The 17662-nt window shown below is 34.4% G+C and overlaps 2 protein-coding genes across 13 annotated transcripts; both read left to right on the top strand.

Annotated features, from left to right (window-relative positions):
- The first annotated feature begins 3860 nt into the window (after positions 1 to 3860).
- LOC140004116 (kinesin-like protein KIN-7E) lies at positions 3861 to 11014 on the top strand. 11 transcript variants are annotated; one of them, XM_072079272.1, is made up of 16 exons: positions 3861 to 4007; positions 4705 to 4793; positions 4917 to 5105; positions 5202 to 5671; positions 6118 to 6207; positions 6307 to 6407; positions 6514 to 6627; positions 6694 to 6775; positions 6865 to 6932; positions 7040 to 7105; positions 7226 to 7350; positions 7622 to 7949; positions 8411 to 8512; positions 8600 to 9544; positions 10146 to 10465; positions 10565 to 11014. In XM_072079272.1, exons 4-16 carry the CDS (start codon positions 5449 to 5451, stop codon positions 10884 to 10886), a joined length of 2886 nt encoding a protein of 961 aa, XP_071935373.1. In that variant the 5' UTR covers positions 3861 to 4007; positions 4705 to 4793; positions 4917 to 5105; positions 5202 to 5448; the 3' UTR covers positions 10887 to 11014. The 11 variants fall into 11 exon arrangements, with proteins under 11 accessions (XP_071935373.1, XP_071935378.1, XP_071935379.1 ...); XM_072079273.1 differs by having other exon boundaries at positions 3888 to 4297; XM_072079271.1 differs by having other exon boundaries at positions 3888 to 4582.
- A 1895-nt stretch (positions 11015 to 12909) lies between these two features.
- LOC140004113 (NADH dehydrogenase [ubiquinone] 1 beta subcomplex subunit 9-like) lies at positions 12910 to 16142 on the top strand. 2 transcript variants are annotated; one of them, XM_072079267.1, is made up of 6 exons: positions 12910 to 13114; positions 13245 to 13286; positions 14337 to 14418; positions 14910 to 14965; positions 15448 to 15522; positions 15769 to 15920. In XM_072079267.1, the coding sequence occupies exons 1-5, from the start codon at positions 12986 to 12988 to the stop codon at positions 15487 to 15489; spliced, it is 351 nt and encodes a 116-aa protein (XP_071935368.1). In that variant the 5' UTR covers positions 12910 to 12985; the 3' UTR covers positions 15490 to 15522; positions 15769 to 15920. The 2 variants fall into 2 exon arrangements, with proteins under 2 accessions (XP_071935368.1, XP_071935367.1); XM_072079266.1 differs by having other exon boundaries at positions 12912 to 13114; positions 15887 to 16142.
- Positions 16143 to 17662: the final 1520 nt, after the last annotated feature.

Genomic DNA, 17662 nt, shown 5'->3' with positions numbered 1-17662 from the left:
TTATTAAATATATTTGAAACATCAAATATATATGAATATACCTTTATTAATATTAACATGTTATTAAGTATTTTACATATAATATTTTAATTTTTAAATAAATTTTATTTATGACGTCATCCGGTTCAACCCCTATCGAATCCGATTGAACCCATTAACCCCTGATCCCTGAGCTCGACCGAGTCGATATCTGGTCTGGTTCTGAAAACATAGGCTGCGTTTGGATTGAGTGTTTTTGCACCTGTTTTTGAAAAACTGTTTTTCACATTCCAAATGCTACAGTAATGTGTATTTCAAAAACAATTTCAAAAACACCATATCCAAACAATATATCAAAAACAACTCCAAATATATTTCAATTATGTATATTTAATTTGTATATTTTAATAAGTATATTTCAATTTGTATATTTTAATTATGTATTTTAATATGTATATTTCAATTATATTTTAATATATTTTAATATGTATATTTCAATTATGTATTTTAATATGTATATTTCAATTATGTATATTATATATATTATATTAATATAAATATATTTATTTCAATTATGTATAATATTATATATATTATATCAATTGAAATAAATATTATATATTTACATAAATACATTTATTTATATATAAATTTATAAATATATTTATTCAATTTTGTTTTATAATATATATTAATATATATTAATATGTATATTTCAATTATGTATATTATACATAAATTATATTAATAATAATGTATATTATATATATTATACATTTCTAATATTATATATTTATACATACATATTATAAATATTTTATTTTATTTATAATATATTTTTATATATTTATAATATATTTACATAAATATTATATGTTATATAAATTATATATAATATAATATATAATATATTATACATTTATATAAATGTACATTTATACATAATATATAAATATTTATGTATATTTATAATATACATTTATATTATGTATAATATATAATATAATACATTTATATATTTATATTAATATACATAATATTAATTTTACATTTATACATAATATTAATACATGTATATATTTATATTAATTATATTAATACATTTCTACATAATATTAATATATATTTATAATTTATTAATTTATACATTTATACATTTATATAATATTCATTTATAATTTATACATTTTTAATAATATACACTTATACATTTAAATATACATTTATATTATGTATTATATATAATATAATACATTTATACATTTATATTAATATACATAATATTAATTTTACATTTATACATAATATCAATACATATATACATTTATGTTAATTATATAAATACATTTCTACATAATATTAATATATATTTATAATATACTAATTTATACATTTATAATAATATACACTTATAATTTATAATATATTTATAATATTCATTTATAATTTATACATTTATAATAATATACACTTATACATTTATAAATATATTTATATTATGTATTATATATAATATAATACATTTATATATTTTTATATGAATATATAAATATATTTATTTATAAATATCTATAAATGTATTATAAATGCATAAATGTATATTTATATAAAAATATAAAAATTATAATATTCTAAAAATACTCAAAAATATGTTTCAAAAATACCTCTAAAAATAATCCAAAAAAATCTACAGTAAAAGTTTTTCATATAGTTTTTGAAAAACAACCCAAAAAACAACTAATCCAAACGGACTTGTTTTTCAGATTCAAAATGCTACAGTGGTGTTTTTGAAAAACAAACCCAAAAACAGCTAATCCAAACGGAGATATAGATAAAAAGGTAATAGAAGTTGAGAGGAATATGTGGGAGTTGTTATAAGTTGTAATTAGTGGGTAATTTCAATGGATAACTATGTGTTGATTGTATTTAAATAGACGAAGACCAATTTGACCTTATGATTAGGGTAGATCAAGAATTTTATAAAGTGCTACGGTGTATTTTTACTACAATAGTATTCAAGACACACCCTAATATGTGTAGTTAACAAAAGATATATTTATCAAAATTATCTTTTAAAAAAAGTTTTATTCGTCATATCACTTTATAATATATGTAATTATATAGAAAGATGATGGAAGTTAAGGAGAATATGTCGGATTTCGTGTGAGAAATTTGCAGTTAATGAGTTATCTACTAATTGTGGGAAATTTTTTTGGATTTCATTGAGACATTTTACCCTTGTAATTAAAGGTAAATTAGTAATTGGAACCTTAAAAAATGAGAATGCGTGTGGTGATTCTTTTTGTATATATTGTAGGATTTTGTAAGATAATTCCCCTTATATATTGTGAAGATAATCCTTGTGTTAACACATGGATCATGGATGACGATGGAATATCAATTTTGAAAAAAGAATTTTTGGGTGGAAATAGGAGGTTTGAATTGATCGAACTATCCTCGTCCGCAGCGTGGTTTTTGCGAAAATTTGCATGCTGTAGCCCCAGTGACGTAGCACCAGGCTAGTGATGGGTTGTGTAGTTTCCCAAATTCCAATCTCCGTCGCAGTCGTACTGGGCCGGGGCTGGCCTGGGCAGTGGCCAGTGGGCACCAGGAAAGTGGGGCGCTCCGCTCCGCTCCTGCGCCGCTGGCCACTTGGCATCTCATCCATCAACGGTGAAGCGGCATTTCGTCTGGTACGATATTCTACACCGACAAGCGGACCGCCACGTGGGCACGTGGCTATCGTCCAGGCTTTCCCCCAGAAAAGGAAAGCCCAAACCCGTCATTTCCGCTCTTCCTGCCCAAAGGTGCGAATTTGGTAAAATTGCTAAAATAGAACCAGCATGCTCCTCTAAAATCTTTTTCCACCCCTATGTATAAGAAAAAAACCTATAAATATGGTCTCTCACATACTTCAGTTTCAAACACTATATTGATCATTGGTTAGGATACGAAGCATTTTATGTTCTTATCAAGTCTAATTGTTGGACTAAAATCTCCATGTTCACATCATCTATGCCACATGGAAGTGTCTTTTCTTTTTGAAAACAAAAGTGTTTATGTACAATATTTTTTAAATAATATTTATTTATATCATAAATACATTTTCAAATTTTTTTTTTATATTTTCAATCATCTTTTATATCACACATGTCCTATCACAAAACATATTACTCTCTTCCTCTCAATTATTTTATCATGTTTTAAGAGTTTAACTTTTTAATAATAGTGGTTTGATTGTGATGCCTGTACTTTTATTTTCAATCTTACGCTTATAAATTCTAAATTTGAATTTGAATGATAATATGTACATGATTAAAGGGAAAGACTATATTAAAAGGAAGGACTAAAAAGTGATTTGACTTTTTCAACATAACAAACATTTTTTGACATGCCAAAACTATCAAGAACAATCTCTATTGTTGGATATAACAACTCAAGCCGACTGAAGTGTTATAAATATATGTTTTAATTAGTTGGAAAAGTTAATACTATCAAAATGTCAATTTAATAATTGAAGGAGCAAAAGTTGATTTTTGTAATAGTTTGAAGGCTATTGGAGCATTTTGCCCAAAAAAAAAAAAAGGAAGATGTCGATAATCTCATTCAAAAAGATTAAAGTTAAATTATATCAATTACAAATTAGTCTGCTTAGCAAAGCGCCTCCTCTTATTTATGTCCTTCAAACTATGCGTTATAGTGGCAAAAACGTAGCATATGTCCTTGGTTTGTGCATTAAAAATGGTAAAAAGAGTAACAATTTGGTCCGAGAAAGACAAATTGTTCAAGATCAGACAGAAATCAAATTTTTGCATTTTAAATTCGAGGGAGTAATTTTTCTACTTTAGGATCTGAAGGACTATCTTATAAATTTCGTCATCCGAGAATACAGCCAGCATAGCAGCAGCCAAGGCAAAGTTGAAAAAATTGGCAACAGCCCCTCCAAGTCCTCCCAAGTCCCTATCTGCTAAGTTGGGACTAACAGGAATGCGCTACCGAACCATTCCATCTTCTCAGCTCCGGCCTCTGTGAGTCCTTCCTTCTCCACTTATCTGGGCTTGCTAATTTTGTTCTGCGTGGAGTCGCCATTTTATTATTAGACAGCTGCAGTATTTTAGATCCACGGTGGGGGTGGGGGTGGTGGTGGGGAGGGCTGCGGTTGGCCGAAAGTCACTGTTCCATTTGGTCGCTGTCTCTGGATTTCTTTTTCAGTTTTGGAATTCAACCCCTCACAGTCTCATTCTCCTCCATTTTCATCTCTTTTTTGAGTAATATATACACATATACGCCTCTCACTCACTTTATTCGACGCGTAAAGGTTCCTTCTCTGTCGCTCTCTCTCTCTCTTACCTCTTCATTATCCCTTTGACAACTTCACATTCACACTTCTCCTCCATTTTCCCGGATGTTCAGAGTTTCTCAGACAACTTTTCCTCCCTACTAAATATTCGAAAAGAAAAGATAAGAAAAACTAACTATTTTTTTCCCAGCATTTTTTTCAAGTTCTAGCAATTTCACCGCTGAAGTGAATTTCACGTTATCCAATTTGCATGCTAGTTTTTCTCAAATGCGGAGGAATCGGCGCTGGCGGTTACGTGGTCAAGTGTGATATTACTTTTGAAAGCCCATGAATTATCTGATGCTTTTAGTGGAGATTTAATTTAATTTCAACGGTTACATTTTTGTTTATTTTTCTGCAAAAAATCGGCATTTTTAAATTTGCAGTTCTGAGCTTCTGGCCAGTCAGTTAGAGAGGAGCCCCTTCTCATCTGAAACCTCAGCTGTCGCTGCCGTTTCTCTGAAAACGACTCAAGGTGAAGGGGCCTGAACGCAATTCATTAATTTTACGGCTCTCTCTCTCTCTCTCTCTCTCTCTCTCTCTCTAAAGAAATGAAGAATTAGAATATATAATTTACAAGTTTATATATTTGCACCAGGGTCCACCTACTGTGAGAACACCGAGCCTTTACAGAGCTCTATAAAGAAAAAAACCAGAAAAGGAAAGAGCAGAAACAATTTGTTCCTTGGTATTGAAGCATTGTTGGGTCCACATTAAGCAAAGCTGTGTCGTGAATGGACCATTAGATTTTTGGGGGAAAAAACTTGAGGCCTACGGTTAAGTAAAAGTGCTAATCACAACTAATCCCTCGTAAATAATCCTTTTCACATACTTTGTTAGATTGTCTAATGTTACTTTCTTTAATTAGCTTCTTCTGTTGCAGACAATGATGCAGTTATGAATTCTGGTTGGAGATGGCTGTTGCAATGCTGTTGAAGATGGGACAGCTTTGCTTCAACAGCCTAACTGCCTTACTTCTTTTGGGCAGTTATATGGAACAGTGAAATTTTGTGCATTTAATTTTTTCGATTGTTTGGGGAGTTCGTAACCATGGGTTATTGATTTTTGGTGATCTTGGAGCGAATTTTGGAAAAATTAGCGAGATAAAGAAGGAAGTGGGTTCTTGAGAGATGGGGGCTATTGGAGGAGAAGAGTTGATGAAGTGGGAGAAAATGCAAGGGATGGCAAATGGAAGTGAAGAAAAGATTCTGGTGTTGGTGAGGTTGAGACCTTTGAGCGACAGGGAGATTTTGAGGAATGATGTTTCGGATTGGGAATGTATTAATGAGACCACCATTTTGTACCGGAATAGCCTCCAGGAGCGGTCTGGGCTCCCAACTGCTTATTCATTTGGTAAGACACTGGATTTAGCTGTTCACTTTATAAGTGTCAATCTGAAATTGAAATGGGAATGTGTCTGAGCAGTCTTTCTTAGCTTAAATCCAGATATTGTGGCTCTTTACTGTACATTGTTTTCCATCTTCTTCAAACTTTGGTGTTCTAACCCTGTTTTTCAAGATAAATGCTTGTAATTGGCTCATCAAGGGATCTGATGCAACTTACTGCTGGTTGTTAATTGCAAGTGAATATGGAGTTAGGCTATTAAGCTATACTCTTGACATTTTTGCAATGTATTAACAACAATGATAGTTTGAGGTTTTGATGTTCTGCTGATTTTAACCGGCTGCTTAAGTTGTCTACAATTGCATTAGAAAATTTTCACAAAGTTTTTTAAGTAATTTTTTCCTTAACACCCCCCCCCCTCCTCTTTGCTGCATGGATTACTTCTCTGAGAGTAGACAGAGTATTCAGAGGTGATTGTCCGACAAGGAAAGTGTATGATGATGGAACAAAGGAAATTGCTCTTTCGGCTGTTAGTGGTATCAACTGTAAGTATCATAAAGGTTTTATTGTTTGCTTATTGGTGCTGTAATTCACGCATACTTGACAAGCTCATGTTTTTCAATTTCCAAAATATTGTGGTTTAGCAACCATTTTCGCGTATGGGCAAACGAGCAGTGGAAAGACATACACCATGAATGGGATTACCGAGTATACAGTAGCAGATATTTATGATTACATACAAAAGGTAAAATACCAAGTCTGGTGCTGTTATTTTAGCTGTGATTGTCACAATGCATCTTCTACTTTGTCTGGCTATCTGCTTCGAATTATCTTTTGTGCCTTTTTTTCAGCATGAAGAAAGGGCATTTGTTTTAAAGTTTGCTGCAATGGAGATCTATAATGAAGTTGTAAGAGACCTGCTTAGCACAGATAATACTCCACTCAGGCTACTTGATGATCCAGAGGTGAATGCATGTCTCTTCTTGCATCCTGTAGGTTTATGAAATTGTCTAATCATATCAAATTTACAGAGAGGGACCATTATTGAGAGACTCACTGAAGAAACTCTGAGAGACTGGAATCATCTGAAGGAGCTCCTATCAATCTGTGAAGGTTAGGAAAACTTAATATACTGAATTGTCATTTCCATTGCCTATTTAAAAGAGGAAATGATGAGTTATTCAATTATGAATTTGGGGCAGCTCAAAGACAAATTGGCGAGACCTCTTTGAATGAAACAAGCTCTAGATCTCATCAAATACTTAGATTGGTATGCACATACCAGCACTCCCTCTCCTCTGTGAACATTTTTCTTGTGAGAACTGTGTATGGAGGACCCTAAAAATCTTATACACACCTACTTTTCATTTGATTCAGACGATTGAAAGTTCAGCTCGTGAGTTTATAGGGAAGGACAACTCCACCACTCTGGCAGCCAGTGTGGTACTGCTACATAATCTCCCCAAAAAATTTCTATTTCCCTAAGAATTTATGGGAGTAATTTGGTGAGTTTTTTTATAAAATAAGCTTAGTCATTCCAAGTTAATCTGTTTTTATCTGCAGAATTTTGTTGACCTGGCTGGGAGTGAGCGTGCATCTCAGGCATTATCCGTTGGTCAAAGGCTAAAAGAAGGTTGTCACATCAATCGGAGTTTACTTACCCTGGGAACTGTGATTCGTAAGCTAAGGTTGAGTAGTCTTTCTATCTTCCATGACAAATTCAGTTGGCTTCTTGACAATTATCATGTTTGATGGGTTTTTGGTTCTCTAAATCCATATAAACTTTTCCCGGAAAGTGCCTTTTAATTGGTTGGGAGTAACTACAATTGGATGTCCATCTTTAAATTCTCTTCTGTATATTCCGTGCTTCTGATTATTTCTCATACTATATTAGAGCTCAAAAGTTGTCATTTTAAGGTGCTCATTTCTCATTAACTTTGGTGTGTTAATCTAATGCAGCAAGGGAAGACATGGTCACGTCAACTACAGAGATTCTAAGCTAACACGAATACTACAACCCTCTTTGGGTGGGAATGCAAGAACTGCCATCATTTGCACCTTGAGCCCTGCACGAAGCCATGTTGAGCAATCTAGAAATACTCTACTATTTGCTAGTTGTGCTAAGGAAGTTTCCACAAATGCACAAGTCAATGTGGTGATGTCTGACAAGGCCTTGGTGAAGCATTTGCAAAGAGAAGTTGCTAGATTGGAAAGTGAACTAAGCACTCCAGGGTCAATCAATGATCATACAGCATTGCTGAGAAAGAAAGATTTGCAAATCGAAAAGGTTTTGCTGTTTTTTGAAAATTTTTTTATATTAGAAGATGCAAAAAAGAATAAATAAAGAAAACAGAGACCAATAAAATGTGAATCTTTTGTTGTAGTCCTAGTTGACATTTGATTCTTGAATAGAATAGAAACACATTTAGGTGAATGATGTATTTGTGTTTCTATAACATCACAGAGACATTTATGATGTCTGTTTATTTCACTTGGAATATATGAGTCATAATATCCCCGACAACTAGTTGATATTTGTAACCCCATCCATAGGTATTTCAGTATTTGTTAGTAAAAGTGCTCTCTCTCTCTCTCTCTATATATATATATATATATATATATATATATGTATGTGTGTGTGTGTGTGTTTGTGTCAGACTTATACTGAGGTTAAGGGCACAAAATGTTGGTCATTGCAATACTTTTCTACAGAGGATTGCTCGTAACATGGTTGTGTACCCTCTGCAGTTGGAAAGAGAGGTGAGGGAGCTCACAAAGCAACTGGATCTTGCACAATCACGGATTGAGGACTTGCAACAAATGGTTGGAAGTCAAGCTTCCAGACTATTGGTAATTTCTCCTATTTGTTTTTTATCTTCTAAATGGTAAACAAGGTTTCAGAGTGCCAGCTTGCTATTTTCTGGACTTATGCTTCAGGTTATGGAAGAAAAAAAGGCATGTGAAGATGAATGCTTGATATCAGAGTCATCTGGTGAAACTGTTCCTGCTATACGAATATTTAGGGCACCTCGATCTTGTGAAAGAGACAATGCAGGGGAAGAGCTTTCCCACAGACAGATTTCAGAACATAGTCTTGACCGCTCTCCATCCAATGTTGCTTCTACGTTGATGTCAAATGGAAGCAAGTTTCATTGCTCTGATGCTAGTTTGGGGGATGGCGAATTTGTGGCTGGAACTGGAGAGGATTCTGATGAGATCTGCAAGGAAGTTCAATGTATCGAGACAGGTAAGTCTGATGAGGATAACAGATTTGTAACGGTTGACAACACTGAGAATGGAGGGAGGTCTCCAATGCCAAGGGTACCTGGTAATCAAAACAGGGAAGATGGGGAACTCTTATCAACCATTTCTAGACGAGCGAGTGGCATTCAGAATGGCTTCACTTATGGAGCATTGGAGCAAAATATTCAAAGAGTTCAGAAGACCATAGATTCTCTTGGTACTCCTTACCCAGAGGAGCAGTCCCGTTGGGACTCGTCTACTACTGCATCTGGTTCTAGAAGTCTGAAGTTGACCAGAAGCAGGAGTTGTAGAGCTAATCTGATGGTTGGGTCATCTTCACCTGACTCTGAGACAGTACAAGATGGTGAAGCAACCCCACCGGATGGATTGGAGAAAAACTTCCCAGGAAGACCAGAAGGTCTGCGCAGAAAGCACTGGAAGATTCCTCCATTTACCTTTGGTGCAAATGGTGGAAGATTGTCAAGAAGCAACTCACAGTCCTCTAATGGTAGCGCCTTCGTGGATGACCTAAAATCTCAAAACAATGCTGCAGATGAGGATATCCCCAGTGTCAATACTTTTGTTGCTGGACTGAAAGAAATGGCCAAGCATCAGTATGAAAATAAAATGGATGATCAGGTAAGACTGATCATATTTGTTGTTTGTATTGAGCTTGTCTATGAGGTGTCATAATTTTCTATTGTAGTCTCTATTCATCTTATGGGATAACTGCCTGGCTGCCACTTTGCATTACTAATTTGTTATGGTTTTACTTTTGTTTGATATTTTGTAATTTCTAGATAACTTTCCTCCTTTTGTTGTGGAATCTAGATGCTCCCAGTAGAAAATGTTTGATATCAATGACTTTTTTCTTCTTGTCAAATGCTTATGAAAGCAGGTTTCATGCATAGGTTTTTTTTTTTAATTTAATATTGAACATCGTACTATAGGAAATTTCAATGGATGTGTTGTTTGAAACTGTGTGTAAATCTAAAGCAAAAATCTGAATGTCTTGTGCTATCCATGGCGTGAATCTAATAGAGTATAATTTGCGTGCATTTGACTGTAGTTTCTGATAAGTGGGCGTGGTTTGTAGATTCACAGTTTTGTGGTGGGGTATTCAATTTAGTAACTAGTTGTTTCTGGACATGCATTGGTTGTGGGGTGAATTAGTAACTTGAAACTGAGGCCTTTCTCACGATTTTGCCATCCTAACCTGTCGTTTTTCTGTGGAGGATAGGGTCAAGGAACTGATTGTGTGGCTGAAAGTCCAGGAAAGATTCTCAAAGATATTGGGCTCGATCCACTGCTGGAGTCTTCAGGTGATCCTTTGCAATGGCCACTGGAGTTTGAAAGATTACGGGGACTGATATTAGGGCATTGGCAAACTTGCAATGTTTCTTTGGTCCACAGGACATATTTCTTCCTGCTTTTTAGAGGTGAACCAATGGATTCTATTTATATGGAGGTGGAGCTACGAAGGCTCTTCTTCCTGAAGGAAACCTTTTCCAAAGGAAACCCAGTTGAACAAGATGGTCGGACATTAACTTTAGCTTCAAGGTATATCCTCTTTTTCCCCCTCTCCCCACTTTCACGCTAAAGCCAAATGAATTTGATGGCATCTTCAATATCGTAAACTTCATCTCCACCTATGTACAGCCTAAAGGCACTTTTGCGGGAGAGACGAATGCTAAGCAGGCTTGTCAACAAAAGATTGACTAGTGATGAAAGAAATAGAATATATCAGAAATGGGGTATAGGTTTGAACTCAAAGAAAAGGAGATTGCAGCTAGTCCAACGTTTGTGGAGCAACACCGAGGATATTGATCATGTTTCAGAGAGTGCTGCTATCGTTGCGAAGCTGATCAAGTTCTCCCAACAAGGTCAGGCGATCAAGGAGATGTTTGGGCTTAGCTTCACACCTCCACGCTTGAGTCGGAGGTCATTTGGCTGGAAAAATAGCACGGCTTCCCTTGTATGAGCTCTGCAGTGAATCTATATTGTGAAAATACACAGGCGAGTTGTTAGGTTAATTATCTTCACTGGAACTGTGATTTGTTATTGAAGGATTATCCAGACTTTATGATATTTCTTGAAGATTCCATATTAGAGTTTTTTTTTTTTAATTTGTCCATTTTTCCCTTCTTCATTGGCTTATGTTTTCACAGACATATGTACTTGATGTGTGAAAGGAGGAGCAAGAAAGCCAATTAACAACTGCTAGGAGTAATCCTTTTCTTAAGCATGGCTAAAGACATGGTTTACTTTATTGGATTGTTTTGGTCAAATTCTCGAAAAAGAGGGCAAAAAAGGGGAAGTCTGAACACCTTCAGGTAAAAAAGAAAGTAGGGAAATACTATGGGTTTGGCCAAGTTCTGTCTTTTTATAAATTTTGAATTCTAATACTCGATATCTATTATATATACTATATGGTTCTTGCTAAAAAGTAAAAGTAAAAGTAAAATCCCTGACCAAAAAATGAATAAATTAAATAAATGTAGTACGTGTTTTGCTAATCCATCCTTCAGATAAAAATGGTTTCTTAAACATTGCATCCATGCATTTGACCTAGGGTGATGTATGTGACAGAAAAGGGAAAAGGAAAAAAGTTAATTGCGCTCAATTCCATTTGTATCTATAAATCCAACAATTAATAGAAAGTTTCAACTAGATTCCAAGCTAAAGATTTTTTTTCTGAAGAGAATAAATAAAATTGTAACTATTTTTTCTCTTGAAAATGATATATTAACCAAATGGGAAGCACAAAAAGAGAACGCATACTAGTTTAAGAGGCAAAGTGAAAAAAGAGAGCCCACTTACATTATTGTGAGTTTGTGACTAACCTCGATGATATTGACACGACAATAATTTTATAGTTGTAACAAATTTAAATTGAAAAGATTATAATATCATTTGTAATCAAAATGAAGTGATGATTGTTGGTGACAGATTTTTCCCCTTATGTAAAATGTTGTTGTGTAATTTAAAAACAATACTATGACAATCGCATAGATGTTGGTGGTAATTTTCCATAAAATTAAGCTAATTAAAGCCTTTTTTAACAAATAAATGAAAGGGATAATTTCATAAATTTCCTCGAGGTTTGTGACAATTTCACTGAGCTCTCTAGACATTTCAAAAATTACACTGACCTCTCCTAATTTGACACTTTTGATAATCAAATCTTAGATTTGCCCAAAAATTTAAATGGATACCCTAAAATGCCCTTAGTTTACAAAGTTTATATTATCTTCCTAAACAATTGTAAAATACATTGCAAAAAATATAAAGAAAAAGCATCAAGTTTTCAATACCTATATTTATTATTTAATAAACAATTATTACAATAGTTTTATCACTATGATTGGCTATTGCACATGGTGCTTTACTTGCGATACATATTCCTTCTAAGTTGGACAAGAGAATATTGTCATAATTTTTTTTAGAGTTTGTGAATTTTTTATTTTTTGGAATTATCATAATTTAGTAGTAGTTTTGGATAGTTTCCTTTTAAGTTATTGTTGCTTTTGATACAAAAAAAAAGATCAACAAAAAAATTGGACCACATGCAAATTTGTCCAAAAAAAAAATCATTACTTCAACATTTGGTAATGATAGTGACTAAAGTCAATATTTATAATTTATAGTTATACAATTTTACTCGCAAAATATAAAAAAGAGGAGTAAGAAGAGAAAGGGAAAAGAAAAAATAATTATAAATCCCACTCTTTCTAAATGCATATCAAACAAGGGAGTTTTAATAAAATAGGAAGGTTAATTGTCATTTTAGGTGGATAAGAGAGGTAGGTTTCATTTCTAAAACTTTGAGGGAGCCCAATGAAATTATTAGAAACCTTAGGGGAGGGGTCTGAGATTATCCCTAAATGAAAGGAAGAAAAATGGAGAAAGGTTTCTTCAACTACAGAAATTTTAAAAGAAAAAAAGAATAAAGAATAAAAGATTGAAGGAAGATCACCAAAACGACGTCGGAGAAACTCCATCGGATCGGATTGACAAAAGGTGTAATATCTGGAAGAAAGCAGAGAAAAAGACGAGGAGGAGAGAGAGAGAGAGAAAGAAATGAGCTTAGGATCAGCATCGTACCTGGCTCGAAGAGCAGCGCAGAAGGAGAGAGTAAGGATCCTCTACAGACGAGCTCTCAAGGACACTCTCAATTGGGCTGTACATCGCCACCTCTTCTATCCTGATGTAAATAATTCTTCTCTTCATTTCCTAGGGTTTATTTCCACCAATTCGATGTCAATCTGCATTTCATACTATGTTCAATCGCTGAAGATTTGATTAACCTATCAAAACTCTATCGTTTACATTCTTACAGGCCGATGCTCTTAGGGAGAAATTCGAGGCCAACAAAGATGTGGTATGCTATCTTAGACTCTCTTTTTATGAGTCGCAGTCTTTTAGTATTTATTATTATTATTATTATTATTATTGTATTAACCAAGAGGCTGGTGTTAGTAGTCTGATGAAAAGTAGGGGTCCGATTTTGCTTGGTTAACTCATTTGGTTTTATTTGTAGAAGATGAGAATTTAACTAAGTGAAGTTACTTAAGCCATTTCTGAATGGGGGATTTGTTTAACATAATTGTACATTTTTGGGGTTCTAATTCATTATGCGTTTGAGTTGGGTTCTTCCCCAGTGATTGGGTCTTGTGGTATCATTTTATGTATAATGCTTTATGATGGTGAAACTCAATCGGTAATTGACTGATTGCTGATTTAGTGAATACTCAAAATGTGACTAATGTGTTCACATTTTGATGTTGTTCCCATCGTTTTAAAATTCTTTAAATTTTAGAGTACTGGAATCTTAACTGTTTGCTGTGGTTTTGTTATCTGTTCTGCTTTTTTAAAGAAATAAGTCATAACCCATTGAAATATGTCGTGGTAGCTGCAGCATGTTGCATTTCGTGGCATTAGTTTCCTCATATCATGTTATACCATGAGTCGTGTATATCTGGTAACATATTCTATTTGTGGATTATTTGCCGTCTATGAGGGTTAAGTGGAGTTCTATATGCTATGTGATGTCAAGCTTTTCATTTACTGGTCTTTTAAGCTCTGGTGTGTATTTGTTCCATTGACCATTATCTTTCTTATTGGCTGTAGTAATTGTGTAATCCAGTACAGTGTCAGCTAGCTTGATCTTCAACAGCAGGTTTGGAGTAACGTAGATGAACTTAAAATTTTAGTGTTTCTTGGATGAAGTCTGCTGTTTGCTCATCCTAATTGATGATATGTGCTCTACAGCCTAATGAGAGTTTGTTATATTGCTTCTGCTACATAGATGAACTGGGTTACTTAATCAGATTTCTGTACAGAAAGTCATGCTGTGTTTTCTCATTCAGCACATTACATATGATCTTATATTCGATTTTTCTTTTATTTTTTAAATGTCATGCTTTTCCAGCAAGATCTTGAAACTATTGATAGGATGATAGCTACTGGTGAAGTGACCTACAATAAGTGGCGCCATCCTGATCCTTATGTGGGTAAGTGTTTGCTTGAAGGTTTATTTATTAATATTTATGTTTAACCTTTTCTCTGATTTCATGAAGTATAGAAATTTCTGCCTATAGTTTACTTGCTTTAAGGTCATTAAAGACATAATGTACTCCATCCCCATTTAACTATGAGTTATCTTAATGCAAGAAAATTTAGTCATGTGCAGTGCGATAATGTATAAAAGATAGTCCCTTTTCTCCCTTTTGAGAACCCATTAATCGTATCCCTTCAACCAAGCTACGTTTGCATTATATATTGTGGATCTCTATAAAGTATTCGTATACTTTGCATGACCCAAGTCAAAGTGACATCGAAAAAAAGTTGCAAGCATTTTGTAACTCATATCACGGATGATTTATCTGGTTTCAGTCTTGCTTTTGCTCCACTTGTCTTTCTTGTAAGGCTGAGTCTCCTGAACAAATCAGCTTTTTGAATTTTGGTTTCTGAAAGTATTTCTTGTCTTTTGTTTAATGAACAGTTCCATGGGCTCCTGGTGGCTCGAAGTTCCACCGAAATCCAACACCTCCTTCTGGGGTAAGTTGCTTTGATGTCCTTATTGGTTCTTTTCTTGTGACTAATTGAGTGTATGTTTTGTTTTATTCTCTTTGCCCCCCTTTTTATGAACTTAATGGTCCACTCTACTTCAACACAACAGCCCCTTGGCAATTATGGTTCAAACAGGAATGCAATTAGATTTTTCATTTTCCCTTCTATTCTTGACCTGTTTTAAAGTAGCAAATTATACATCGCATGTTCTGTTAGCTACTGTCTCTGATGCTGAATTATTTATTCAGTTGTGTGTTATTAGGCAGTTAATTATTGGATGAAAATATTCTCTCTATATTTTTCAATGGGTTCTCTGGCTTGCAAAAACCAATTATAAGAGGAGAAACGTGACTGTGTAATACTCTGATGTTAGTATGCTGTACCTATTTTTGTTGGTTATGCTTCTTGTCAACGCTTGACAACCTTATTTGTTGTATTGCAATAATTTGAACTTTTGGCTGCTTATGCAGATTGAGATATTATATGACTATGGTAGGGAAGACAATGACTAACGCCTGATCTTCCTTCTGCAAAAATAACTGAAGGTTAGGGTCATTCTTGTCATTAATCTTTTACATTTATTGCTGCAATGGAGTGGTTACAGTTACAAATCTACTCATAGCAAATGTTACATTGACATCATCCTTATTTGTGGGATTAAGCAAAATTCATCCTAATCTATGGCATTAAGCAGAATTCGTCCTCAATTATGGCATTAAGCAAAGGTTAATTTCGCTCTTGCTCATGTTCTTTGACATGTTTTTGGCACGTGCATTCTTATCATTCTTAAGTTGACCGAAGGATAAAGGGCAATCATTTCTCCTGCACATTATCTGGTGTGTATATCACATTCATTGGGAATTCCTAGCAAATTTGTTTTGTTTTGCTGAAAAATTGCTGTTGACGCAGATCAACTGGGCATTAAGGATGTGAAGAAAGAAGATTCCCAGTCTGTGCATGTTTGTTCATGGCGGTGTTTTGAAAATCTGTAAGACATGCAGTTGGTTAATCTGTATTCTCTGAGCATTTTGACTTGGATTAGACAGTTTCCAGATGATGTGCCAATCTCTCAGAATAGTTGGATTTTTGAATTGTCCGATTTGCTTGGACCTTCTATCATCCAGAACGCTTTTTAAAATAAATCAGGCATTGAATTCTTGACTTCTGCGCATGCATTCTGCTGATTTCTAGTAGTATGTACTGAGTTATAACCGTTCGGGACTTGCTCACTTGGCAAAGTGAGCCAATATAAGCTGTCAGTATCTCGTTTAAAATGTGCCGGTAAACAATCCCCAGGTGCTTATGTCGGCCAATCCATGTACCATTTTGGTCGCTACAGCAGTTAACAGCAAACTAGAGCAACAAGATGAGTAAGTCGACTTATTATGGTTTCTCGGGTAGGTATAACGTCGGGTAGGAAAACAAAAGCAAGAAAAAAAAGGCTACTTTTATGAAATATGACGGACAAATTAATGCACGATCACAATAACGCAGCTCCTTGAGGACCTATTTTACGTACCTAAAAACTTCATCTGCGCTGCAATATCATAAACGGTTGAGAAACCTCGGTCGCGTTAACCCTCGTCCTTCCCAAGAAAGCAAAGGAAATGAAGCAGAATAGAGGTTTGTGTCGCGTCCAATTTCTGGTTATTAGGCTTTAACTTAAAATCAAGGAATAAGCATGGAATGACATTGACTGAATTTCTTAATGAAGAGCTTCAGTGGCATATTAGGTTTGCTAGGAAAATGATGTTTATTTGGCAAGGGCAAAGGACATATGAAGCGTACTTTATCATTGCAAGTGGTGCGCTGTTTGTAATCGCAAGACAGATTTTAGCTTCAAGACCGAGCAAATAGAGCAACTAAAACAGTAAAACCCAAGTTAGCCTATGAAAGTCTTTTATTGACACATTTGTGTTGGAAGAGAGAAATAAAGGCCTACAAACAAAAAGCACACAGAAGGCTACATCCTTCGCATCTCTCAATTCCTCGCTCTCCTCACACCGAAAACCAGCATGCCAGGCAACCCTCCTACCTCAGAATATTCGCTCGAGGGAGTTCCCCATTGACCTGATTGACGTTGTAAAATACCATTCAAGAGGTTCAAACATATAATCCTTCGTTCTATATTTTCTCATACAGGCTTTTAATTCCTGGAGCCTCAGAATATCTGTACACCTATTATCATAGTTTAAGATAGAAAGCCTGCAGTAGTCATAGTCAATACTGCTATTACATGACCAGGACTAGTATTCAAAACAGCTGCATTAATGTATAACAGACCCATCATATCTTGCTTATTAATCAGTTTCTATCAACTGAAACGATGAAATACCGATGATCTTTTCTTGCAAATCCTATAAAGAAATTAGGAAAGTTTGTAACTGTGTATCTGTGGATTATCTACATCAATTCCAGAGAGTAGGTTGTCTACGTCAGGTGAAATCAAGGAGCAATCCCCAAAATTAGACCAATTCCTATCAAATATTCATTCAACCGTAAGTTCAAGTGAACGGTGAAGTTATACACACCAGAAAAAACATTAGAAAGTTGCAAAATCAAAATGGGAATTACCTGGTGATGCCAAATCTCTTTAGCTCCCACTTATTATTTTCAATACATCCCCCAGATTCCACCCTAATTGTAAGAGAGATATTTCATACCAATACTCAAAAGAGAACAGAT

This window comes from Coffea arabica, chromosome 2e, assembly GCF_036785885.1.
Source record: "Coffea arabica cultivar ET-39 chromosome 2e, Coffea Arabica ET-39 HiFi, whole genome shotgun sequence".
Taxonomy (NCBI): Eukaryota; Viridiplantae; Streptophyta; class Magnoliopsida; order Gentianales; family Rubiaceae; genus Coffea; species Coffea arabica.
This window is presented reverse-complemented; position numbering and strand designations above follow the sequence as displayed.

Coding starts and splice junctions, on each gene's coding strand:
- LOC140004116 (XM_072079277.1), top strand. CDS start 5,449: ATGGGGGCTATTGGAGGAGAAGAGTTGATGAAGTGGGAGAAAATGCAA. Junction 7,106..7,225: donor CCACTCTGGCAGCCAGTGTG/GTACTGCTACAT, acceptor TTTTATCTGCAG/AATTTTGTTGACCTGGCTGG. Junction 7,351..7,621: donor ACTGTGATTCGTAAGCTAAG/GTTGAGTAGTCT, acceptor AATCTAATGCAG/CAAGGGAAGACATGGTCACG.
- LOC140004113 (XM_072079266.1), top strand. CDS start 12,986: ATGAGCTTAGGATCAGCATCGTACCTGGCTCGAAGAGCAGCGCAGAAG. Junction 13,287..14,336: donor TCGAGGCCAACAAAGATGTG/GTATGCTATCTT, acceptor ATGCTTTTCCAG/CAAGATCTTGAAACTATTGA. Junction 14,966..15,447: donor ATCCAACACCTCCTTCTGGG/GTAAGTTGCTTT, acceptor CTGCTTATGCAG/ATTGAGATATTATATGACTA.